Source organism: Monodelphis domestica, chromosome X (assembly GCF_027887165.1).
Source record: "Monodelphis domestica isolate mMonDom1 chromosome X, mMonDom1.pri, whole genome shotgun sequence".
Classification (NCBI taxonomy): domain Eukaryota; kingdom Metazoa; phylum Chordata; class Mammalia; order Didelphimorphia; family Didelphidae; genus Monodelphis; species Monodelphis domestica.
In genome coordinates, this window is record NC_077235.1 from 46,977,080 (window position 1) to 46,996,435 (window position 19,356).

A 19,356-nucleotide genomic window follows, 5' to 3' on the forward strand; every position below is an offset into this window, starting at 1 on the left:
GAGGATTGATAAATGAATGCCTCTAGTCACTGACTCATTGGGTGGTTGGAAGGTTCAAATGCCATCATGCCCATGATAAATGATCATGATATGATAAATCCCAGTAAATTCCCAGATTGCCCATCACTGCAATTCTCAAACTGCGATTCCATAGGTAAAGCACTCTGCAAACTTTTAAGAGTTCTGCAAATGTCAGATAGTGTTAAATTTTCTTGGCAAAGTATAAAGGCCAAGATACTAGGACTCTTCAGGCATGTTCTTTATAGTCCAGCAGCATCTGCGAAGGGGCCATCATTACTACACTTCTTAGGGCTACAAATCTTTATCAGAAAGACACTGGCATGCAGGTGGCAAAAGGAATTACTCTTCTCTAGATTCTTTTGGGGCAGACAAATAGGAGAGAAATGAAACTGGCAATCATTGAACACTCTCCTCTGTGGCCATTAGTTTCCATCTCCTCACAGCCTTTTCTCTTATGGCTTGAATTAGAGAGCAGATTTCACCTTCTATCTACTTTCTCTAAGGCTTTCTCTCTCTCTCCCTTTCTCTCCTCTCTCTCTCTCTCTCTCTCTCTCTCTCTCTCTCTCTCTCTCTCTCTCTCTCTCTCTCTCTCTCTCCTCTCTCTCTCCCCCCCCTCTCTCTCTCCCCTCTCTCTCTCTCTCTCTCTCTCTCTCTCTCTCTCTCTCTCTCTCTCTCCTCTCTCTCCTCTCTCTCTCTCCCCCCCCCTCTCTCTCCCCTCTCTCTCTCTCTCTCTCTCTCTCTCTCTCTCTCTCTCTCTCTCTCTCTCTCTCTCTCTCTCTCTCTCTCTCTCTCTCTCTCTCTCTCTCTCTCTCTCTCTCTCTCTCTCTCCCTCTCTCTCTCTCCCTCTCTCTCTCTCCCCCCTTCCTCTTTGTACTTACCCATCCTAAGTCATCTCACACTTCTCTGGGACTGTTTTTAAAAAAAATCTAATTTTATTTATTTTTTAAATAGCATTTATTTGTAGATATCCTAGCCCCTCTCCCCTCCCTGCACCATAGAAGGTATCACTGGACAAAAAGATATGTCTATATAGATATCTTCCGTATTTCTGTTTATCAGTTCCTTCTGTGGAGGCAGACGTTCACAAGTTATTCTTCCATTATTAATTCTGTAGCTATATATGATATCTTTTGGTTCTATTCATTTTACTCTTCATAATTTCATGTAGGTCTTTGCAAGCTTTTTAAAAAAATAACCTGCTCATTATTTCTTCTGGTACAGTATGATTCCATCACAGTCTTATAGCACACTTTGTTCGGCCATTCTCCAAGTGATGGACATGCCCACAATGTCCAGTTCTTGGCCACCACAAAGAGAACTGCTAGAAATATTTTGGAACATACAGTTCCTTTTCTTTTTTTCCCTGATCGCCTTGGGAAACAGACCCAGCAGTGGTATTGCTGGGTCTCAGGGTATACACGGTTTAGAACTCTCTGGATGTGATTCCAGATTGTTCTCCAGAATGGTGGATCAGTCCACAGCTCCACCAACACCCTTTTGTCATTTTAGCCAGTCAAATGGGTATGAGATGGTATCTCAGAATTGTTTTGATTTGCATTTCTCTAATCAGTAGGGATTTAGAGCATTTTTTACATACTTATATGTGGCTTTGATTTCTTCATCTGATAATTTTCTGTTCATTTTTTTCCTCCTTGAAAGTAGAAATTGTTTTGGTTTTTGTCTTTATGTTCCCAGTGGCTAACAACAGTATCCAACTCATATTAGACATTTAATAAATGATTGTTAATCAACTAATTGACCAGAGCACATCCGTCATCCCTGGGTTTTAGGCATATTAACTCTATTAATTCAACCTAAGAGCTCATTATTTTTTTGATTCATATTGAGCATGTTCTGTTCATATCTTTCGACCATTTATCAACTGGAAGATGGCTCTTATTCTTTTCTTTTTAAACTTTTAAAAATTACATATAGAAATAAATTTTGACAATTGTTATCTGACCTTTTGTGATTTAGATTCTCTCCCTTCCCCTTCCTACCTAGGTGATAAATAGCCTAATATAGGGTATACTAGTGCTGTCATGAAATTCATGTGATACATAGTTCCCTATTCCTCGTGGCCCAAAGACATGTATCACACATACAATAAAAAATTCATGAAGGAAATATAGTGGAAGATAGCATGCTTTGATATGCACTCAGACTGCAATAGTTCCTTCTTTGGTTATAGATGACATTTGTCATCATGAATCACCTAGAGTTATCTTGGAGCCTTGCTTTGTTGATAATGGTTTAGTCCTTCATGGTTGATCATCAAATAATATTTCTGTTGCTGTATATAGTGTTCTCTGGGTTCAGTTCATATAAGATGGCTCTTATTCGTGTAAATTTGACAAAGTTCTCTGTATATTTTAGATAGATTATATGTATCTATGTATAGATATATTCTCCACCTGAGAAACTATCTATACAATGTTTTGCCTAGTTTTCAGTTTTCCTTCTAATCTTGGCTACACTAATTTTATTTGTATGAAAACTTTAATATAATGAAAACTATCCATTTTATATCTCACAATGCTCTCTATCTTTTGTTTACTCATAAATTCCTCTCTTATCCATAAATCTGATAGGTAATTTGTTCTCTATTCTTCTAATTTACTTAGAATATCTCCTTTTAAGTCTCTTATGTAGCCATTTTGATTTTATATTAATGAATGTTGTAAGATATTTGTCTACACCTTGTTTCTGCCAAATTACTTTCCAATTGTCTCAGCAATTTTTACCAAATAGAGGGTTCTTATCCCCAAAACTTGGATCTATACTTTTGTCAAATACAAGTTATCATAATCTTTTACTACTGTTTGTGGAATCTATTCAGTTCCATTGATCTACCTTTCTTCTTTTCAGCCAGTACCAGATAGTTTTGATGATTACTACTTTATAATGCAGTTTAAAATCTGGACCTCTTCGATTTCCTTCCTTTGTATATTTTTATTAATCCATTTGATATTCTTCCAAATGAATTTTATTATTACTTTTTTCTAGCTCATAAAGATAATTTTTGGTAATTTAGTTGGGATGGCATTGAATAAATAGATTACTTTAGGTGGGATTGTCATTTTAATTATATTTGCTTATTAATAATATGGAAATAGGTCTTGATTAGTGACACATGTAAAATGCAGTGGAATTGTGCGTTGGCTACGGGAGGGAGGTGGGAGGAGGGGAGGGAAGGAACATGAATTATGTAACACAGAAAAATATTCTAAATGAATTAATTAAATAAATAAACTCACTTATTTTTTTCTCTGCCCATCCATGCACAATTATTATTTCTCCAGTTATTTAGATTTGACTTTATTTGTGTAAACATTATTTTATAATTATGTTCCTGGGTTTGTTTTGGCATGTATATTCCCAGGTATTTTATTCAGTCTGCAGTTATTTCAAATGGGATCTCTCTCTCTTTCTTCTTGCAAGTCTTTGTTAGTAATTTATAGAAATGTTGATGATTTATTTTATATTCTGCTACTTTGCTAAAGTTGTTGATAGTTTCAATTAACTTTTTAATTGAATCTGGAGAATTTTCCAATTTACCATAATGCCATCTGCAAAAAGAGAAACTTTCATTACGTCTTTGATCATTCTGATTCCTTCAGGGGTTTTTGCTTTATCCCCTCCATTAGATTGTGAGCTCTTTCAGGTCAGAAACTGGATTTTTTTCTTCTTTTTGTTCTGCTTGCATGTCCAGAGGTTGGCATAATGCTTGGCACATAAGAAGTGATTGACAGATGCTTTTTGTTTATTCATCAGAAGTATAGACATCAGTGAAATGGGTTATTTTTTCAGTTAATGAAGCGGGTCCTCTGGAGCATATGCCTCAGAATGATGTGCAAGTGACCCTGGATCCTTGAAAACTAAACTAGTAGAGCATGAAGTCTGGCAGATCCAACTAAGCTTCATGTGACCTTCCCTTTGTATGAGTGACACTCCAGAAAACTGGCTGTTTGATCTCCCCTCTCCAAGTCTTTGCCTGGGCTGTCCCCTATGCCTGGAATGCTCTCCCTTCTCCCTTTTGCCTCTTGGATCCTTTATCTTCTTTCTAGATTCAGTTTTAGTATCTGCTACATGAAACTTTTTCTGACTCTGTTCGTCCTCCCCTGGTTGCTAGTGCCCTGTCCGAGGAATGATTTTTGTATTTTGTAAATATTTGTTTTCTGGGTATGTGTTGTTTCCTCTCAATAGAATGTAAGCTCTTTGAGGACAGTCAGCCAGTGGCTTTTATTCCATTGCTACTTGCAATGCCCTGAGGATATAAAGACAAATGTGAGAGAGAGAGTCCTGGCCCTCGAGGACCTTCCTTTCTACTGGGAGAAACAATGTGTACATATAGAAGCATATACAAAATCCATCCATAGAAGACACTGGGAGAGGGGAGGAACTGAATCAGGGTCATCAGAAAAGACCTCATGTAGAAGGAGGGAAACTGGGTCACTTTTTTCTTCAAGCCCCCAGTTTCTACTACAGTACCTTGCATTATAGTTAGCCAGTAAATGTTTATTAACTAGGCACCAGGCACTGTGCTAAGCCCCCCCCCAAAAGAGGCAAAAGACAGTTCTTGACCTCAAGGAGCTTCCACTGTAAGTGGGGAAACAATAAGGCAAATAGGTACAAACAAGAGATAGAAAAAAGAAAGAAATAGCAGATGGAAGGCACCAGAATTAAGAGGGGCTCCAGGGGGCTTCCCAGAGAAGGTGGGCTTCTAGCTAGGATGTAAGGGAAGCTGTACAGGCTGGGTTCTGGGCCTACAGGCCAGCTAGAGAAGGCCATCCAACTGCTGGGTGAAGGAACAAACTGAAAGGCCCATGTCGGGATGGACCATGTGAGTCCCTTATCCCAGGACCAGCCTAGCTCAGTACCATTCTGGCCTCAGGGTGCTGAATTTTATTTATCCACCACAACTTGTGGACTCTCAGTGGAGGGGCTTTAGGCTGTGCAGCAGGGGCCTGCCTAGCTGAAATCCGAGGTGGCCGTTGTTGATGTGGAGCATGATTAAATGGGTGCTCCATGGTCAGCCTCGGGATGACTTTCTCCCCTGCTAAGGGCTTGTGTAAGCCAGGCTTGGAATTCCGCTCCCAGTTTGGTCTTCAGACTGTTTGTTTGCAGTCCCCATGGGTATAGTCCAGATTGATTTCATGCCCAGAGCTGCTACTCAAGTCCCAAAGTGTCCTCGGTGCCCTCTAGCCATGGAGCCCGCAGCAGGAATCCATGTTAAGGGTTGAGGTGGGGGTGGGGGTAGGGAGAGAGGAGAATGAAAACTGTTTGGGCAGGGATCTTTGCATTAGGACTCCAGAAGTTTTCCGACCACTCTTTCTACGGGCCCCACTCAGTTGACTGGTTGTTTTGCCATATTGCAGTTTGAATACTAAATTGGTTGAATTGATGAGTTTCTGGGTCCTGGAGATATGATCTGAAAGGTTTTGTGCGTGCGTGTGTGTGTGTGTGTGTGTGTGTGTGTGTGTGTGTGTGTGTGTGTGTGTCTGAGTGTGTGAGAGAGAGACGGGAAAGAGGGAGAGAGAGAGAGAGAGAGAGAGAGAGAGAGAGAGAGAGAGAGAGAGAGCGCATGTACTTATCCAGGTGTATGCAAACATGCTCAGGACTACTTAGTTCTCACTTAAGAATTCTTTGCATTGACAAGCCCTGGATTTTCATATATTTTTTCCCTTCATGCTACCCAGATCACTCCATGCCACACCTTGTCATGCAGTGTCATGTAGAAGCAGGCCTTGATCTCCAGAGATTGGTATACTTCTCCAAATCTTGAAGTTGGGACCAGCACATTTCTTTTTATTTGCCTTTTGTTGATTGTGCTACTCTCCTGCTCAAATGGCTTCAGTGTCTCCCTATTACTACTAGGATAAAATACAAAGTTTTCAGCTTGACATTTAAAGCCCTCCACAATATGGCTCCCACCTATTTTTCTGGCCTTCATTTTAAATTGATTTTTAAAATTAATAAAAATTTAATTTAATTTTATTAACAATAATAATATATATAATTAATAATAAATTTATTAAATTTAATAAAATTTAAATTTAAATTTAAATTGATTAAATTAAAATTAAAAATTCAAATTAAATTTAAATTAATTAAAAATTAAAAATCAAATTAAATTCAATATTCGGTGTTCTATGCAAACTGGACTGCTGGTTGTTCCCTGGCTCTGCTTCTGTTTCTCCATCAGTAAAATGAGATGGTTGGGCCTTCTGACCTCTAAGGTCCATTCCAGCTCTAAATCAGTAATCTGCGATGACCATTCTATCTTCCACTCCATGCATCTGCACAAGCTGTCTGCTATGCCTAAAACACACTTTGTCCTCATTTCCAAATCTTTATCTTCCTTCAAGGTTGAGCTCTGGCACTACTTCCCCCATGAAGCCTTTCTTTATTTCTATCCCCTGGTTATTGCTGTTCCCTCCTTCATATGACCCTGTGGCACACTTAAGGGTAGACATGTGCCCATCTTCCCAGAAGAAATGCCACCTCCTGAGGCGGGGGCTCTGGCTTTTTCCAGCTTCATACCCCTAGTATTTAGTTCAGTGCCTTCCACATAGGTACTTAATAAATGTTAGCTATTTCCCAGTCTGTTCTTCCCCATCTGTTTGCTGTCCACCATCTGCATGCTCTCCTGCCCATGTCTGCCACCACTGGCTGATCCTTTAAGGATGAGACTTCCTTATGCATAATGTTTTGTTCTCCAGAATCCCAAGTTCTGGGGCAATGTTGAGGCATGGTCTAGAGGGGACAGAGTAGGCACAAAAGGACATACTCACCAAAAAGAGCTTTATGAAACCCCGAGCTGCGTTTAAAACAAGCTCACCAAGGAAGACGTGTGGCTGGTGGGACCAGCTAGATAGCTAACATTTATATAGCCTTTACTATGTGCCAGGCACTGTGTTAATCCTCACAACTCTGTCACAGACCCTTAGAGGAAAGTGTTATTATTAATTATCTATATCTTATAGATGAGGAAGCTGAAGGAAAAGAGGGTCAGTGACTTGTTCAGCATCATACAGCTAGTAAATGTCAATGTCATACAGCTAGTAAAGGCCAAATTTGAACTCAGGTTTTCTGACTGTAGGCCCAGTGTTCTATCCACTGAGCAACCTAGCTGCCCTGATGAACCAAACTATCAGAAGTAGGCATGGAGCCAGGGAGGGAGGAATGAGATAGGGCAGATCATAGTATGATATAACAGAAAGAACCCCAGACTCTTGTGAGTCAGGAAACTTGGGATCTTACTCTAGATCTGCCTTTTAATAATTTTCTGGCATTAGGCGGGACCCTTTTCCTCTGTAGACCTCAGTTTCCCTATCCCTAAACAAAGGCCCGACCTCTAAAGTGTTGAACATTCTACCATCTTATCCTGTGATCAGTGACTTTCTTTTCTTTGGTCTCTCCCAGAAGGTTGTATGGTGTGGTGATATGGTGTTGTTATCTTCATGTTCTAGATATTAGAAGCGGAGTTGGAGACTAGTGCATTCTGGCTCCAAACCCAATTTTCTGTTCATTCCACTGTCCATTTCAGCATTTTGTACAAATCCTGACTGTCTGTCCCTCTGTTTGACCTTTATAACTCTTTATAGACTTCCCTCATACCTGGAATATTTTGCCCCCTGCCCTCTACTTTGTAGTTTCTCTAACCTCCTTCAAGACTCAGCTCAATTCCTGCCCTTCTTTCTTCAGGACACCCTTCTCAGTGTCCCCATTTTTTAATGCCGTGATGGTGAACCTTTTGGAGACAGAGTGCTGGGCCCTACCCCAATCCTACCCTAACCCCAGATCAAGTGTTGTGCCCCTTCCACATGAAGTGCTGTGCCCCTCCTCCACACCAAGTGCTGAGTGTGCCCCACCCCCCTCCCTTACCCTACCAGGGGAGGGAGAAAGCATTCCCATTGGGCTGTTGGGCAGAGGGGTGAGTGAAGTGAGGAATGTCTTTAGTGAGTGTAGAGAGGGGGGAGGGGAGTATCCTGAGTGCCCCCCTCCCCTTCAGCTCTGCCTCCTATGTGCAGCCCATCTGACCTCCTGTGCACTCCATGGGGCTGCTGGGCAGAGGGGCGGGGGTTGTGAAAAATGTTATCAGTCAGGTGGAGAGGGGAAGGAGAGCATCTTTGCCTGAGTCCCTCTGCCTTTTTAGTAAGGAACACTGGCTGCTGTGGGGGGTGGGGAGGGCAACTGCATGTCCACAGAGAATGCTCTGTGTGCCACCTTTGGCACCCATGCCATAGGTTCACCATCACTGTTTTTTGGGGGAAAATTTTATTTAGTCAATTTAGAACATTATTCCTTGGTTACAGGAATCATATTCTTTCCCTCCCTCTCTTCCCCCACCCCTTCCTGTAGCCAACCATCACTGTTTTACTGCCTTTCCCTCCTAGGATTGCCTTCTGTTTCCTTTGTATATATCTTGTAAGGGCCTAGTTATTTACACGTTGCCTCTACCATTAGACTGTAAACTCCTTGAGGGTGGGTACCATATTTTGACCTTTCTTTGCATCCTCATGGTACAACATGGTGCCTCACACATATTAAATGCTTAATAAATACTTGACTGTCTGAGTAACATTCGTTCCCATCTTCCCCTTCTCTCCTGGGCCATAGACTTGGTATTGCTGTCACTCCCTATTCCGGAGTACTGTTTTTGGTGGCATATTGATTTGGTGTACTGGTTTTGTATTGACTGAGAGGTATAGGGAAGAGAAGATGCAATCCTGGATTATCTCATATCTCCACCGAAAAGCTGCCTTGAGAAAAATAGATGAACATGAACCCAGGAAGCAGCAAGAGGCAGGGTGAGATTAGAAAGCACTTTTTCTGAGAAAGGTTTGAAGTATCAACTGGATAGCAGTTCAGTCTGTGGCCATAGTTGGATATAGTGGCTCCCACAGCCCAAGGTGATTTTTCCTGCCCAACTCAGTCTTCATCAGATCACAACTGGAGTATCAGGGCTCGTTCTGGGTACCACATTTTAGGAAGATCATTGATTTGGTCCTTGAGAACTTTCACAAGATGGCAGTCAGCCTGGCAAAGGACCTTGAGGCCAGGCCTTTTGAGAATAAATTGAGAGAATTGGTGGTGTGATGTAGCCTGAAGACTCAGGAGAAATGAAGGCTGCTTCCATTTATATGATAGGTTGTCCTGGAATAGAGGGATGCCTCTTATTCTCTTCAGTCCCAGAGGGAAGAACCAGGATCAATGAGGTGGATGTTGGAAAGAGGCAGCAGTTGTTAGGATAAGCTTCCTAATGATGAGAGCTGACCTGGTGTGGAATTAGCTGCCTCAGGAGGGAGTGGGCGCCCCCTCAGGGGAGGTCTTTCAAGCACAGTCTGGATGCCCACTTGTTAGATACATGGGAGAGGGGAGAATTTTCTTAACACAGGATTTGGACCAGATGGGCATTGAGGTTCTGTGATTCTGTAAGAAGGTGCCATGGAAAAGTTGATTCTTCAAGAATTCAGCTCTGAGTAGAAGAGTGTTATTGCAACTGTGGAAATCCAGAGGCCAGATAATTGAAGAAGCTCCAGTGTCTATCTACCATAACTGCCCCCTCTGCAAGGACATTGCTCTTTTTTTAAACCCTCACCTTCTGCCTTAGAATCAATACTGTGTGTTGGCTCCAAGGCGGAAGAGTGGTAAGGCCTAGGCAACGGGGGGTCAAGTGACTTGCCCAGGGTCACACAGCTGGGAAGTGTCTGGGATCAAATTTGAACCCAGGACCTCCCCTCTCTAGGCCTGGCTCTCTATCCCCTGAGCCACCCAGCTGCCTCCAAGATTGCTCTTTTGAACAGGGCAGGACTTTGTATTTGAAAAGCAAAGCACAGGTTAGCTAGGTGATGCACACTGCGCCAGGTCTAAAATTCCGAGGATCTAGGTCCTCAGACACTTCCTAGCTGTGTGACCCTGGACAAGTCACTTAACCCCTTTTGCCTAGCCTTTGCCATTCTGTCTTAGAGTTGTTAATAAGACAGAAAGTAGAGATTTAAAAAAAATTTGAAAAGAAAAGGGCCTAGTTGGTGAGTTGGGAGAGTAGAAACTGGCACGTCCCATCAGTCTTAGCAATGCACAAACTTGGAGATGATTCCTTTTCCTCACGGTACTTTCTGGGTTAGGGAGTTGTTGGCGTTTTTGTTGGGAAGTATCCATTGTATCAAAATGTTTCTATAAAGAAGACCCCCATAAAAAAGAAATGGAAATGAAGTTGATAGGAGTGAAGTTTAACTTTGTCCAAAAAAAGGGCATATTATATTTTAGAGACCATTGCAAATGATCTCTAAAGTTCCAGACACAGAAATACATCTTTGGTTCTCAGGGAATTACAGATCCAGGTCTGGGCTTTAGCCCAGAAGGAAAGTTTATTTATGATGACTCTTCTCATTTCTGCAGCTTTCTAGAAACTTGCTTTGGAGAGGCAGAGTGCTGGTGTAGATAGACAGGGTCCTGTCCTGGGAGTCAGAAAGACTCAGCTTCAAGCTCTCTAGTGACCACTCAGGTGCTGTGCTTCTCTGGGCAAGTCTCTTAGCTCTGAGGAAGCACCAGGAAGAGACCGAAAGACTAGAAGTGCTGAGCCTCAAAGGAACAAAGAGATTTCAAGAAACCAGAAGTCCAGAATTCTTTTTGTGTTGATGTTTTTCCTGTTGACTTGAGCCTCGGGAGAGACACAACCCAGGAACTGAGCACAAGAAAGCTGGCTCTAGTGTACTGGGGTGGCAGGGGGTGCCCAAACGAGGCCATCTTCCTGGCACTTTTATTGGGTGTTTCAAATTGGAGGAAGTTCCCCATGCCGCTGCATGCCGCTGGAATCTCAGGTCCTTGAGTCATTGATGTGCATCTAAATGGAAGATTGTAAAGACTAACTCCACTTTTAATGTTTTTACTTCTTTTGTACATTTCATTGGAATGGAATTGAGAGGCTGTGTCTGTTGCCATTGAAAGTTCTGAATTTCTAGTCCCAGCTCTGCCACTGACTAGCTACATGACCTTGGCCAAGTCTCCTGATATCTAGCATGATGGCCTCATTCCCAGATGAATTAAACTAAGGTCTCCTCCAACTCCATAATTCTCTGATTTAATAAAGTGAGGGTCAGGCTTCCTTAAGATTGTTGGTTTCTTGGGGGCAGCTGGGTGGCTCAGTGGATTGAGAGCCAGGCCTAGAGATGGGAGGTCCTGGGTTCAAATCTGGCCTCAGATACTTCCCAGCTGTGTGACCCTGGGCAAGTCACTTGACTCCCATTACCCAGCCCTTACCACTCTTCTGCCTTGGAACCAATACATAACCTTGATTCCAAGAGGGAAGGTGAGGGTTTAAAAGAAAAGATTGTCGGTTTCTTACTGATCAATCTAGAAGTCATCATTTTATAGCCTGTCAATGAGCCTAATGTTGTAAAAGGATTGTGTCACTCTTAATCCTTTCAATGTATTTTTACAGAGAAACCTGGCTCCCCAAAGATGGTAAAAGGACTTGACACTCTTCAGCTTACCAAGAATTACTACAGTGTGGTGAGTCTTAAACTGTTCAGTTAATTCATGCCTATGATTTAATCTGTTTGTGTAAATCAGATGGGCCCGGCAGTGGACTGTGTGTCCTGTCCAAGGACTAGGCCAGCGAGTGCAGAGAGCCTCATGGCCAGGTTGGCTACAGAGGGATAGGCCCTCTCTTTTACCCCTTCAGGTCCTTAGGCACTTGAGAGCAGCATCTCACACCAGGTGCCAAGATTAGCTCCAAACAGATGCATGACTAAGACGTAAAGCATGATATAAATTGGAGGACCAAGGAAGAAATTCCCCTTGGGATCTGGGGCTGCGGGAACAATACATGACAAAGCAGGGGACAGAGAGGATTGCAGAAGATAAAGTGTCATTTGGATTACATAAAATTAATAAGGTTTTGGCAAACAAACAGTGAAGCTAAGATTAGAAGAAAAGCAGGTGATTGGGAAAGAAGTACTAGAAGCTTAGGTGGCACCTCCAAATTGGGGAATGGCTGAACAAATGATGGCTTATGGATATGATTAAATACTGTGGTGATATAAGAAATGATGAAGTGGGGCAGCTGGGTGGCTCAGTGGATAGAGCACAGACCTAGAGTCTGGAGGTACTGGGTTCAAATCTGAACTCAGACACTTCCCAGCTGTGTGACCCTGGGCAAGTCATTTAACCTCATTTGCCTAGCCCTTACCACTCTTCTGCCTTGGGTCTGATACTTAGTAGCAGTTCTAAGCAGAAGGTAAGGACTATTTAAGAAAAAGGAAAAGAAAAGAAAGGATGATGGGAGAGTGTGTGCAGCTAGGCAGTACAATCGTTAGAGTGCCAGGCTTGGAATTGGGAGGACCTGGGTTCAAATCTGGACTTACATACTTCCTAGCTGTGTGATTCTAGGCAAGTCACTTAACCCATTGCTTAGCCCTAACTGCTCTTCTGTCTTAGAATTGATATTAAGATGTAAAGGAAGGGTTTAGGAAAAAAAAGAAAGAAATGTTAAAGAAACCTAGGAAGGCCTACTTGTATGAACTCATGCAGATTAAAGTGAGCAGAGCCAGGAGAGTGATTTACACAATGATGATATCATAAATACAAATAACTCTGAAAGGCTTAAGATCTCTGATCAATGCAATGGTGAACTGCAATTACAGGCGACTCCTGATGGAATAGTTGATCTACCTCCTGAAAGAGGGCTGATGGAAGAATTTCTTTGAAATTTTTATTTAATTAGTTAATTTAGAATATTTTTACATGGTTACAAGATTCATGTTCTTTTCCTCCCCTCCCCCAAGCCCCTCCCATAGCTGACACGCAATTCCACTGGGTTTTACATGTGTCCTTGTTCAAGAGATGGAAGGGTTTCTGGATGTAGCTGATGTGCAATTTTATTTTCTTTGACTGTGTATTTATTATGAAAGTTTTATTTTTGTTTTTGTTTTTTTCCACTGAGAGAAGGGAGGTAGGAAAGAAAATAGATTTTTGTTCATTAAAAAATACATTTAAAATGGAAATGTGAGAGAGGGAGTTATGGGATCAGAAGGCATAAGCAGGTCAATATGATGGGAACCACATGGTTCAGGAGTGTGGCAAAAGGAAAAGATGAGACACAAAAGCTGGTGATGGACTTCTTTTCTTTCTTTTTTTCTGAATTGAAACATTTTATTTAATTAATTGATTTAGAATATTTTTCCATGGTTCCAAGATTCATGCTCTTTCCCTCCCTTCCTCCGACCCACCCCCCAGCCAACACGCAATTCCACTGGGTTGCACATGTGTTATTGATCAAGACCTATTTCCATATTATTGACGTTGACACCAAGGTGATCATTCAGAGTCTACATCTCCAGTTATATCCCCATCAACCCATGTGATCAAGCAGTTGTTTTTTCTTCTGTGTTTCTGCTCCCACAGTTCTTTCTCTGGATGTGGAGAGCTTCTTTCTCATGAGTCCCTCAGAATTGTTTTGGATTATTGCATTGCTGGTAGTAGAGAAGTCGGTGATGGACTTCTTGATGTAGGGGAGAGCTTCATAATGATTAGAACTGGGCCAGTAGTTGGTGGTGTGGTCCAGTGGAAAGAGTTGGAGCTCTGGTGTTTCAGAACCTATGTTTAAATTCTACCTCTGATGCTATTACTTGTGACCTTTAGACTAGATGATTTCCAAGGGCCCTTTCAGCTCAAGATCTAGCGTTCTGTGAGTCTCTGAGCCAAGGCGGGATGACCACATGTTGGGGGGTCTCGTAGTGAGGATTTGCTTTAAGTACACATTGGACTCTTTGGCCTCTCAGGACTGGTCCTTCTAGCTCTGCAATTCTGTGATTCTGTGAATGTCAAAGAGTGGCTCCAAAGTCAGAGGGGCTGTGATTTGTGCTGAAGGGAGGGAGGTTTTCCCTGTACCCCCATGACAGATCTTTGAGGCATTGAAGACGTGTAAATTGAATCCCTTGGCTTAGCGAGAGTTGAAGTGTTGAGATGACAAATGAGAGGCTTAATGATGTTGGCCTGAACTGGCCCCACAGGATTCCAGTGTGACACATTCAGCAGTACCACTGTGCTATATAAGGATCTCTTACTAATGCCTCAAGGCCAGGAGAAAGAGGCCCTGCAAAAAGAGCCCTTGGAAAATGGGCACATTCAGTGCCCCGCTAAAGGTTGAGGCTGCCCCCCACATGTGGTTGCCAATGCAGCTAGGGTTTCAGTTCAGATAGACATCATCTAGGGTAAACCTATGGCACTGGCCTCTCCCCCACTCTGTACCCTATGTCTGTATCAGTGGCCTTTTTTCACTACCAGTCCTCTTTAGGCTCCTCATTCTTCTACCCAGTGCCCCCAAACCCACCTTGAATCCCTTAGTTTCATTAGTCCTAACCATTGGATTTGGAGTCAGAGGCTCTGAGTTTGGATCCCAATTCTCTCTTTTTTAAACCTCACCTTCCATCTTAGAATCAATACTGTGTATTGGTTCCAAGGCAGAAGAGTGGTAAGGGCTGGGCAATGGGGGTCAAGTGACTTGCCCAGGGTCACCCAGCTGGGAAGTGTCTGAGGCCAGATTTGAACCTAGGACCTCTCTTCTATAGGCCTGGCTCTCAATCCACTGAGCTACCCAGCTGCCCCCTTGAATTCCAATTCTGACTCTTAATCCTTGTGACCTTGGGTAAGTCACTCGCCTCAGTTCCCCCCTTTGTAAAATGATGGAGTTGCACTCTGTGGTCTCTAGAGTCCCTTTCTGTTTTAAATTTATGATCCTATGATTTTATGATAAGAAAAACACACTGTTAAACATATTTCTTTTATGCCATTTCTCTGCTCCCTCCCACTTCTTGCTCATCTTTGACTATTCCCTCTTCCCTCCACTGGCCTTTTGTGTCTGATACGCACGAATGTGTGCATGTACACACATGCATACATACACACACACATATACACCTGACTGGTATTTAACCATTGTAACCAGTTTGTTATCATAGAATCTGGGTGCTGGGACCCACAACCAGGATGAGGTAGCATAGTATTTGGAGTTTGGAGTTTTGACTGGCAACCTTGCCCTCATACAGCATCTGTCACACACATTGTGTGGCATTCGCATCCATTCTTCAACACTGCCCTTCGCCCAAATTGTCAGATCTGTACATCTGATGGACTCCCTTCACACAATATGTTTAGGTCATTCTTGCGTGCATGCATATGTGTACAAACACACACACAGACTCCTATTTTTTAACCCTTATCTTCTGCCTTAGACTCAGTACTGTTATTGGTTCCAACATAGAAGAACAGTAAGCAGTAGGCCATGGGGGTTAAGTGACTTGCCCAGGGTCATACAGCGATGAGGTGTCTGAAGCCAGATTGGAACCCAAGACATCCTGTCTCTAGTCTGGACAGACCCCTCTTTACAATGTGACTGACGCCTATTTCTCTAGCCATCTTACATTCTAGATTTGATATGTGCCTTTTATCTCTTCTCTTCAGTCTCTTCAATTCTCTTCAGTCCTCCCAGACCCCCTTTATGACAAGTGTTTCACACCCCTGAGTCCTGTACAATTTTGATAATTTCTTAGGGGTTGAATTTGGGAGACAGAAAAGGATCAACCTACTTTAGTTAATTTGCTTGAGATTTTACTTTAAAAGAGAATGTGGTATCCATTAAAACACTTTAGAATTTTGTAGCAGGGATTTGTTTTTATTTATTATCAATATTTAATTTTCTCCCAATTGCATGAAAATAATCATTAAAAAAATTTAAATAAGTAGTTTGTAGCAATTGTTTTCTAAAATTTTGAATTCCAAATTCTCTCCCTCTCCTCTCCCTCTCTAACATTGTAAGCAATCTGATCTAGGTTATACTGTGTGATCATGCAAAATATATTTCCACCTTGCTCCTTTTGTAGAATAAGACTCATTAAAGAAAACAAGAAAACAAGGTGGAAATCCTCTATTTCAATCTGCATTTAGATGCCATTAATTCTTTCTCTATAAGTGGATAGCATTGTTTATCATGAGTCCTTTGGAATTGCCTTGGATCATATGTTGGATTTGTTTTTAAAGAGATTCAGGTAACAGCCTGAAATAAAAGTGAACATTTTGATATTGTTGTTCTTTGGTTTCTGATGTCAAATTAGATTACTCAAGATACATTCAGAAGTAGATGGAATCATCACTAGCCTTGGATTATCCAATATATAAAACAAAAGAAGGTGCCTATAATTCTCCCCAACCCCAATCAGGGAACTGTCACCCTTATGAACTGAACACAAAGGCTGTGCCAAATGCCAATGCTACTTTGTCTAAAATGATTTTTTCCCCAAAGCTTTTTTGGATATCTTTTGTTTTCTCATCACTCTCTTTTTCAGATACATCCCCCTCAGTACTGCTCTCCTTTGTAACTAAGAAAAAGTTCAACAAAACCTGCAGACACAGCTGACACAGCAGCCATGTCTGACAGCATATGTAGCATTCAGCACCCATATTCCACCCACCTTTTCAATGAAATGCCAGAGCATATGGTTCTTTTTTACTTTATTGAAGCCCTTACATTTTTTCTCTTATTTACCTTTTATGCTTCTCTTGAGTTTTGTATTTGGACATCAGATTTTTCGCTTAAGTCTGGTCTTTTCTTTAGGAATGTTTGGAAATCTTCCATTTTATTAAATGACCATACTTTCCCCTGAAAAATATAGACAATTTTGATGGGTAGGTGATTCTTGGTTGTAAACCTAGTTCCCTTGCCTTCCAGAATATCATATTCCAAGCCTTCTGGTTCTTCAATATGGAAGCTGCCAGATCCTGTGTAATCCTAACTGGGGCTCCATGATATTTGAAATGTTTCTGGCTGCTTGCAGTATTTTCTCCTTGACCTGGGAGCTCTTGATTGGCTATAACATTCCTGGGAGTTATCATTTGGGGATTCATTGCAAGAGGTGATCTGTGGATTTTTTCAATTTCTATTTTGCCCTCTTGTTCAAGAACATCAGGGTAGTTTTCTTGGATAATTTCTTTTTTTTTGGTCATGATTTTCAGGTAGTCCAATAATTCTTATGTTGGCTTTCCTGGATCTATTTTCCAGGGGAGTTAGTTTTTTTCAATGAGATATTTCATATTTTCTTCTATTTTTTCATTTTTTTGATTTTATTTTATTGTTTTTTGATGTCTCTTGAAGTCATTAGCTTCTATTTGCCCAATTCTAATTTTTAAAGACTGACTTTCTTCCATGACCTTTGATCCTCTTTTCCATTTGGACCATTTTATTTTTCATGGCACTCTTTTCTACATTGGATTTTTGTGCCTCTTTTTCCAGTTGACCAGTTTTGCTTTTTAAACTGTTATTTTCTTTTTGCATTACTTTAATTTCTTGTTCCCATTTTCCTCAACTTATCTTATTTGATTTTTTAATTCCTTTTTGAGTTCTTCCAGAGCTTGAGACCAATTCCAATTTTTTCAGAATTTTGCATGTAGTTGCTTGCTCATCATCCCTATTGGTTCTGTACTTTGCTCTTTGTCCCCATAGAAATTTTTGAGGGTTAAATGTTTCTTTTGCTGTTTGATCATTTTCCCAGTCTTTTTTTTGCCTTTGGACTAGGAATTCTGAAAGCTGCCTGCTATATTTGTCTCCTCTGTTGCTGGCTTGCAGGGTTTGGCACTGTGATCTATTTTGCCCTGGGGCTAGATCTTCACCACAGTAGTGCAGGCTTGAAAGAGCACAGTGCTGTGGACTTTTGGGCCTTACTGTGGGTAGGTGCCAAGGTTTGGGATTTCAAGGGGTGGGTCTGAGGTGTTCTTTTGCTGGTGTAGCCTGCATCCCAGGATTCCAAGGATAGCCTATGCCCATTCTCAGAACCTGGTGCAGTACTTCTGGGGGAGTGGTTGTCTAGCACTCCCCTGTGTGCAGTTTTGCTTCCACTTCCCCCATATCCCTTGAAAATTAACTCTCTCTGCTTACCTTTCAAATTGTGTTCAATGAATGGGAGAGCCCCCTCGCTTTGTCTTACTGTTGGCTTTTGACTTCTGTCAAAAAATGCTTCTTAAAGATTGGGTTTGGAAGAATTGTCAGAGCAGTTTCAACTTTCCCTGCTACTAAACCTCCATCTTGGCTCTGCCCCCAGAGCATATAGTTCTTAATCAGAATTGAGAAAATGTAGCATTTCACTTTAATTGATTACAGTGATCCAAGATGATTCCAGAGGAGCATTGATAAAAAATCTATCTACCTTCAGAGAGAGAGAATTAGTGAATTCTCAGTGTAAAGTGAAGTATTGTTTTGTCTATTGTTATTGCTTTTTTTGCAACATGGCTAAATGTGGAAATACTTTAAGTGACTTCACGTTATATCACGTTATATTTTGTCTATATCAGATTTTGTGCCTTCTCAATGGATATGGAGGGACTCATAAGAGGAGGAGAGAATTTGGATCCCAAAATTTAAAAAAGTATGTTAAAAATAAATAAATAAAAATGAAAAAAAGAAAATCTAGCATTTCTGGAGAGCATATGAGCTAAGAGCAGGGCCTTCCAATCTCTCTCTCTCTCTCTACGAAATTTCTATTTCTTCCGTTAACTTCCAGGTAACATAGTCAGCTCAACCACCTTTAAATGGCAGGACCCAGCCATCTGATGAGTGAAATCCACTGTGACTTTTACTCTTAGGCACCCTCCAGATCCTGAGTTTTCTTTCCTCTGGTTTTCTTTCTGTCTTTGATTCTGGTGATTTGTACTGATTAGATTGCTTATGCCACCATTTTGTATTCATTTCTCTCTCAGTGCTAGGGTGGGCTGTGGAAGGCCAGAAACGGATGGGATTCTTTCTAAGTTCTTTCCACTCAGAATATCATCAGGTTTTCTAAAGCAGGATAGTCATCATGGAATCTCAGGATGAAGAGACTTAGATATGGTCCACATTTGCCTTCTGACTTACACCAGTGTCTTTGGAGCCTTGAGTGAAACTTCTTAAGGTATCATTCTGCAATTGTCACTACTCATTGGAGTAGGAAGAGTGCAGGCTTTGGAGTTGGAGAACCTGAGTTCATATTCTCTTATCTGCTACTTAATTAACTGTATATTTATGCCTCTATTTGTGAACCTTAGTCTTCTCATCTGTAAAATGGAGATAATAATATACTACCTTCCCCATGAAAGGGTGGTAAAGTTATATTGTTCTTAGCATTGTTTTCTCTTTGTGATTTGGACCTGAGATTTCTTTGGTGGAAGAGGATACTCTTTCCTACTGCAAGTTGGTACCCTCTCTATACCTTCTAGTCCCGAGCACCAAGAAGTTAAATGACTTGCCCAGGGTCACATAGGCAAGGTGAGTCAGAGCCAGCCTCAGATCTCTTCCTCTTCCTA

General features: G+C 41.5%; 1 protein-coding gene across 8 annotated transcripts in view; it reads left to right on the forward strand.

Moving 5' to 3' along the window:
- ARHGEF6 (Rac/Cdc42 guanine nucleotide exchange factor 6) overlaps positions 1 to 19,356 on the forward strand; it is a 151,401-nt gene that overhangs the window by 72,267 nt on the left and 59,778 nt on the right. For all 8 annotated transcript variants that reach the window (XM_056808869.1, XM_056808872.1, XM_056808870.1 and 5 more), the window contains one exon: positions 11,468 to 11,538. In XM_056808869.1, the coding sequence (XP_056664847.1) occupies positions 11,468 to 11,538 (71 nt within the window). The remainder of the gene's footprint in view (positions 1 to 11,467; positions 11,539 to 19,356) is intronic.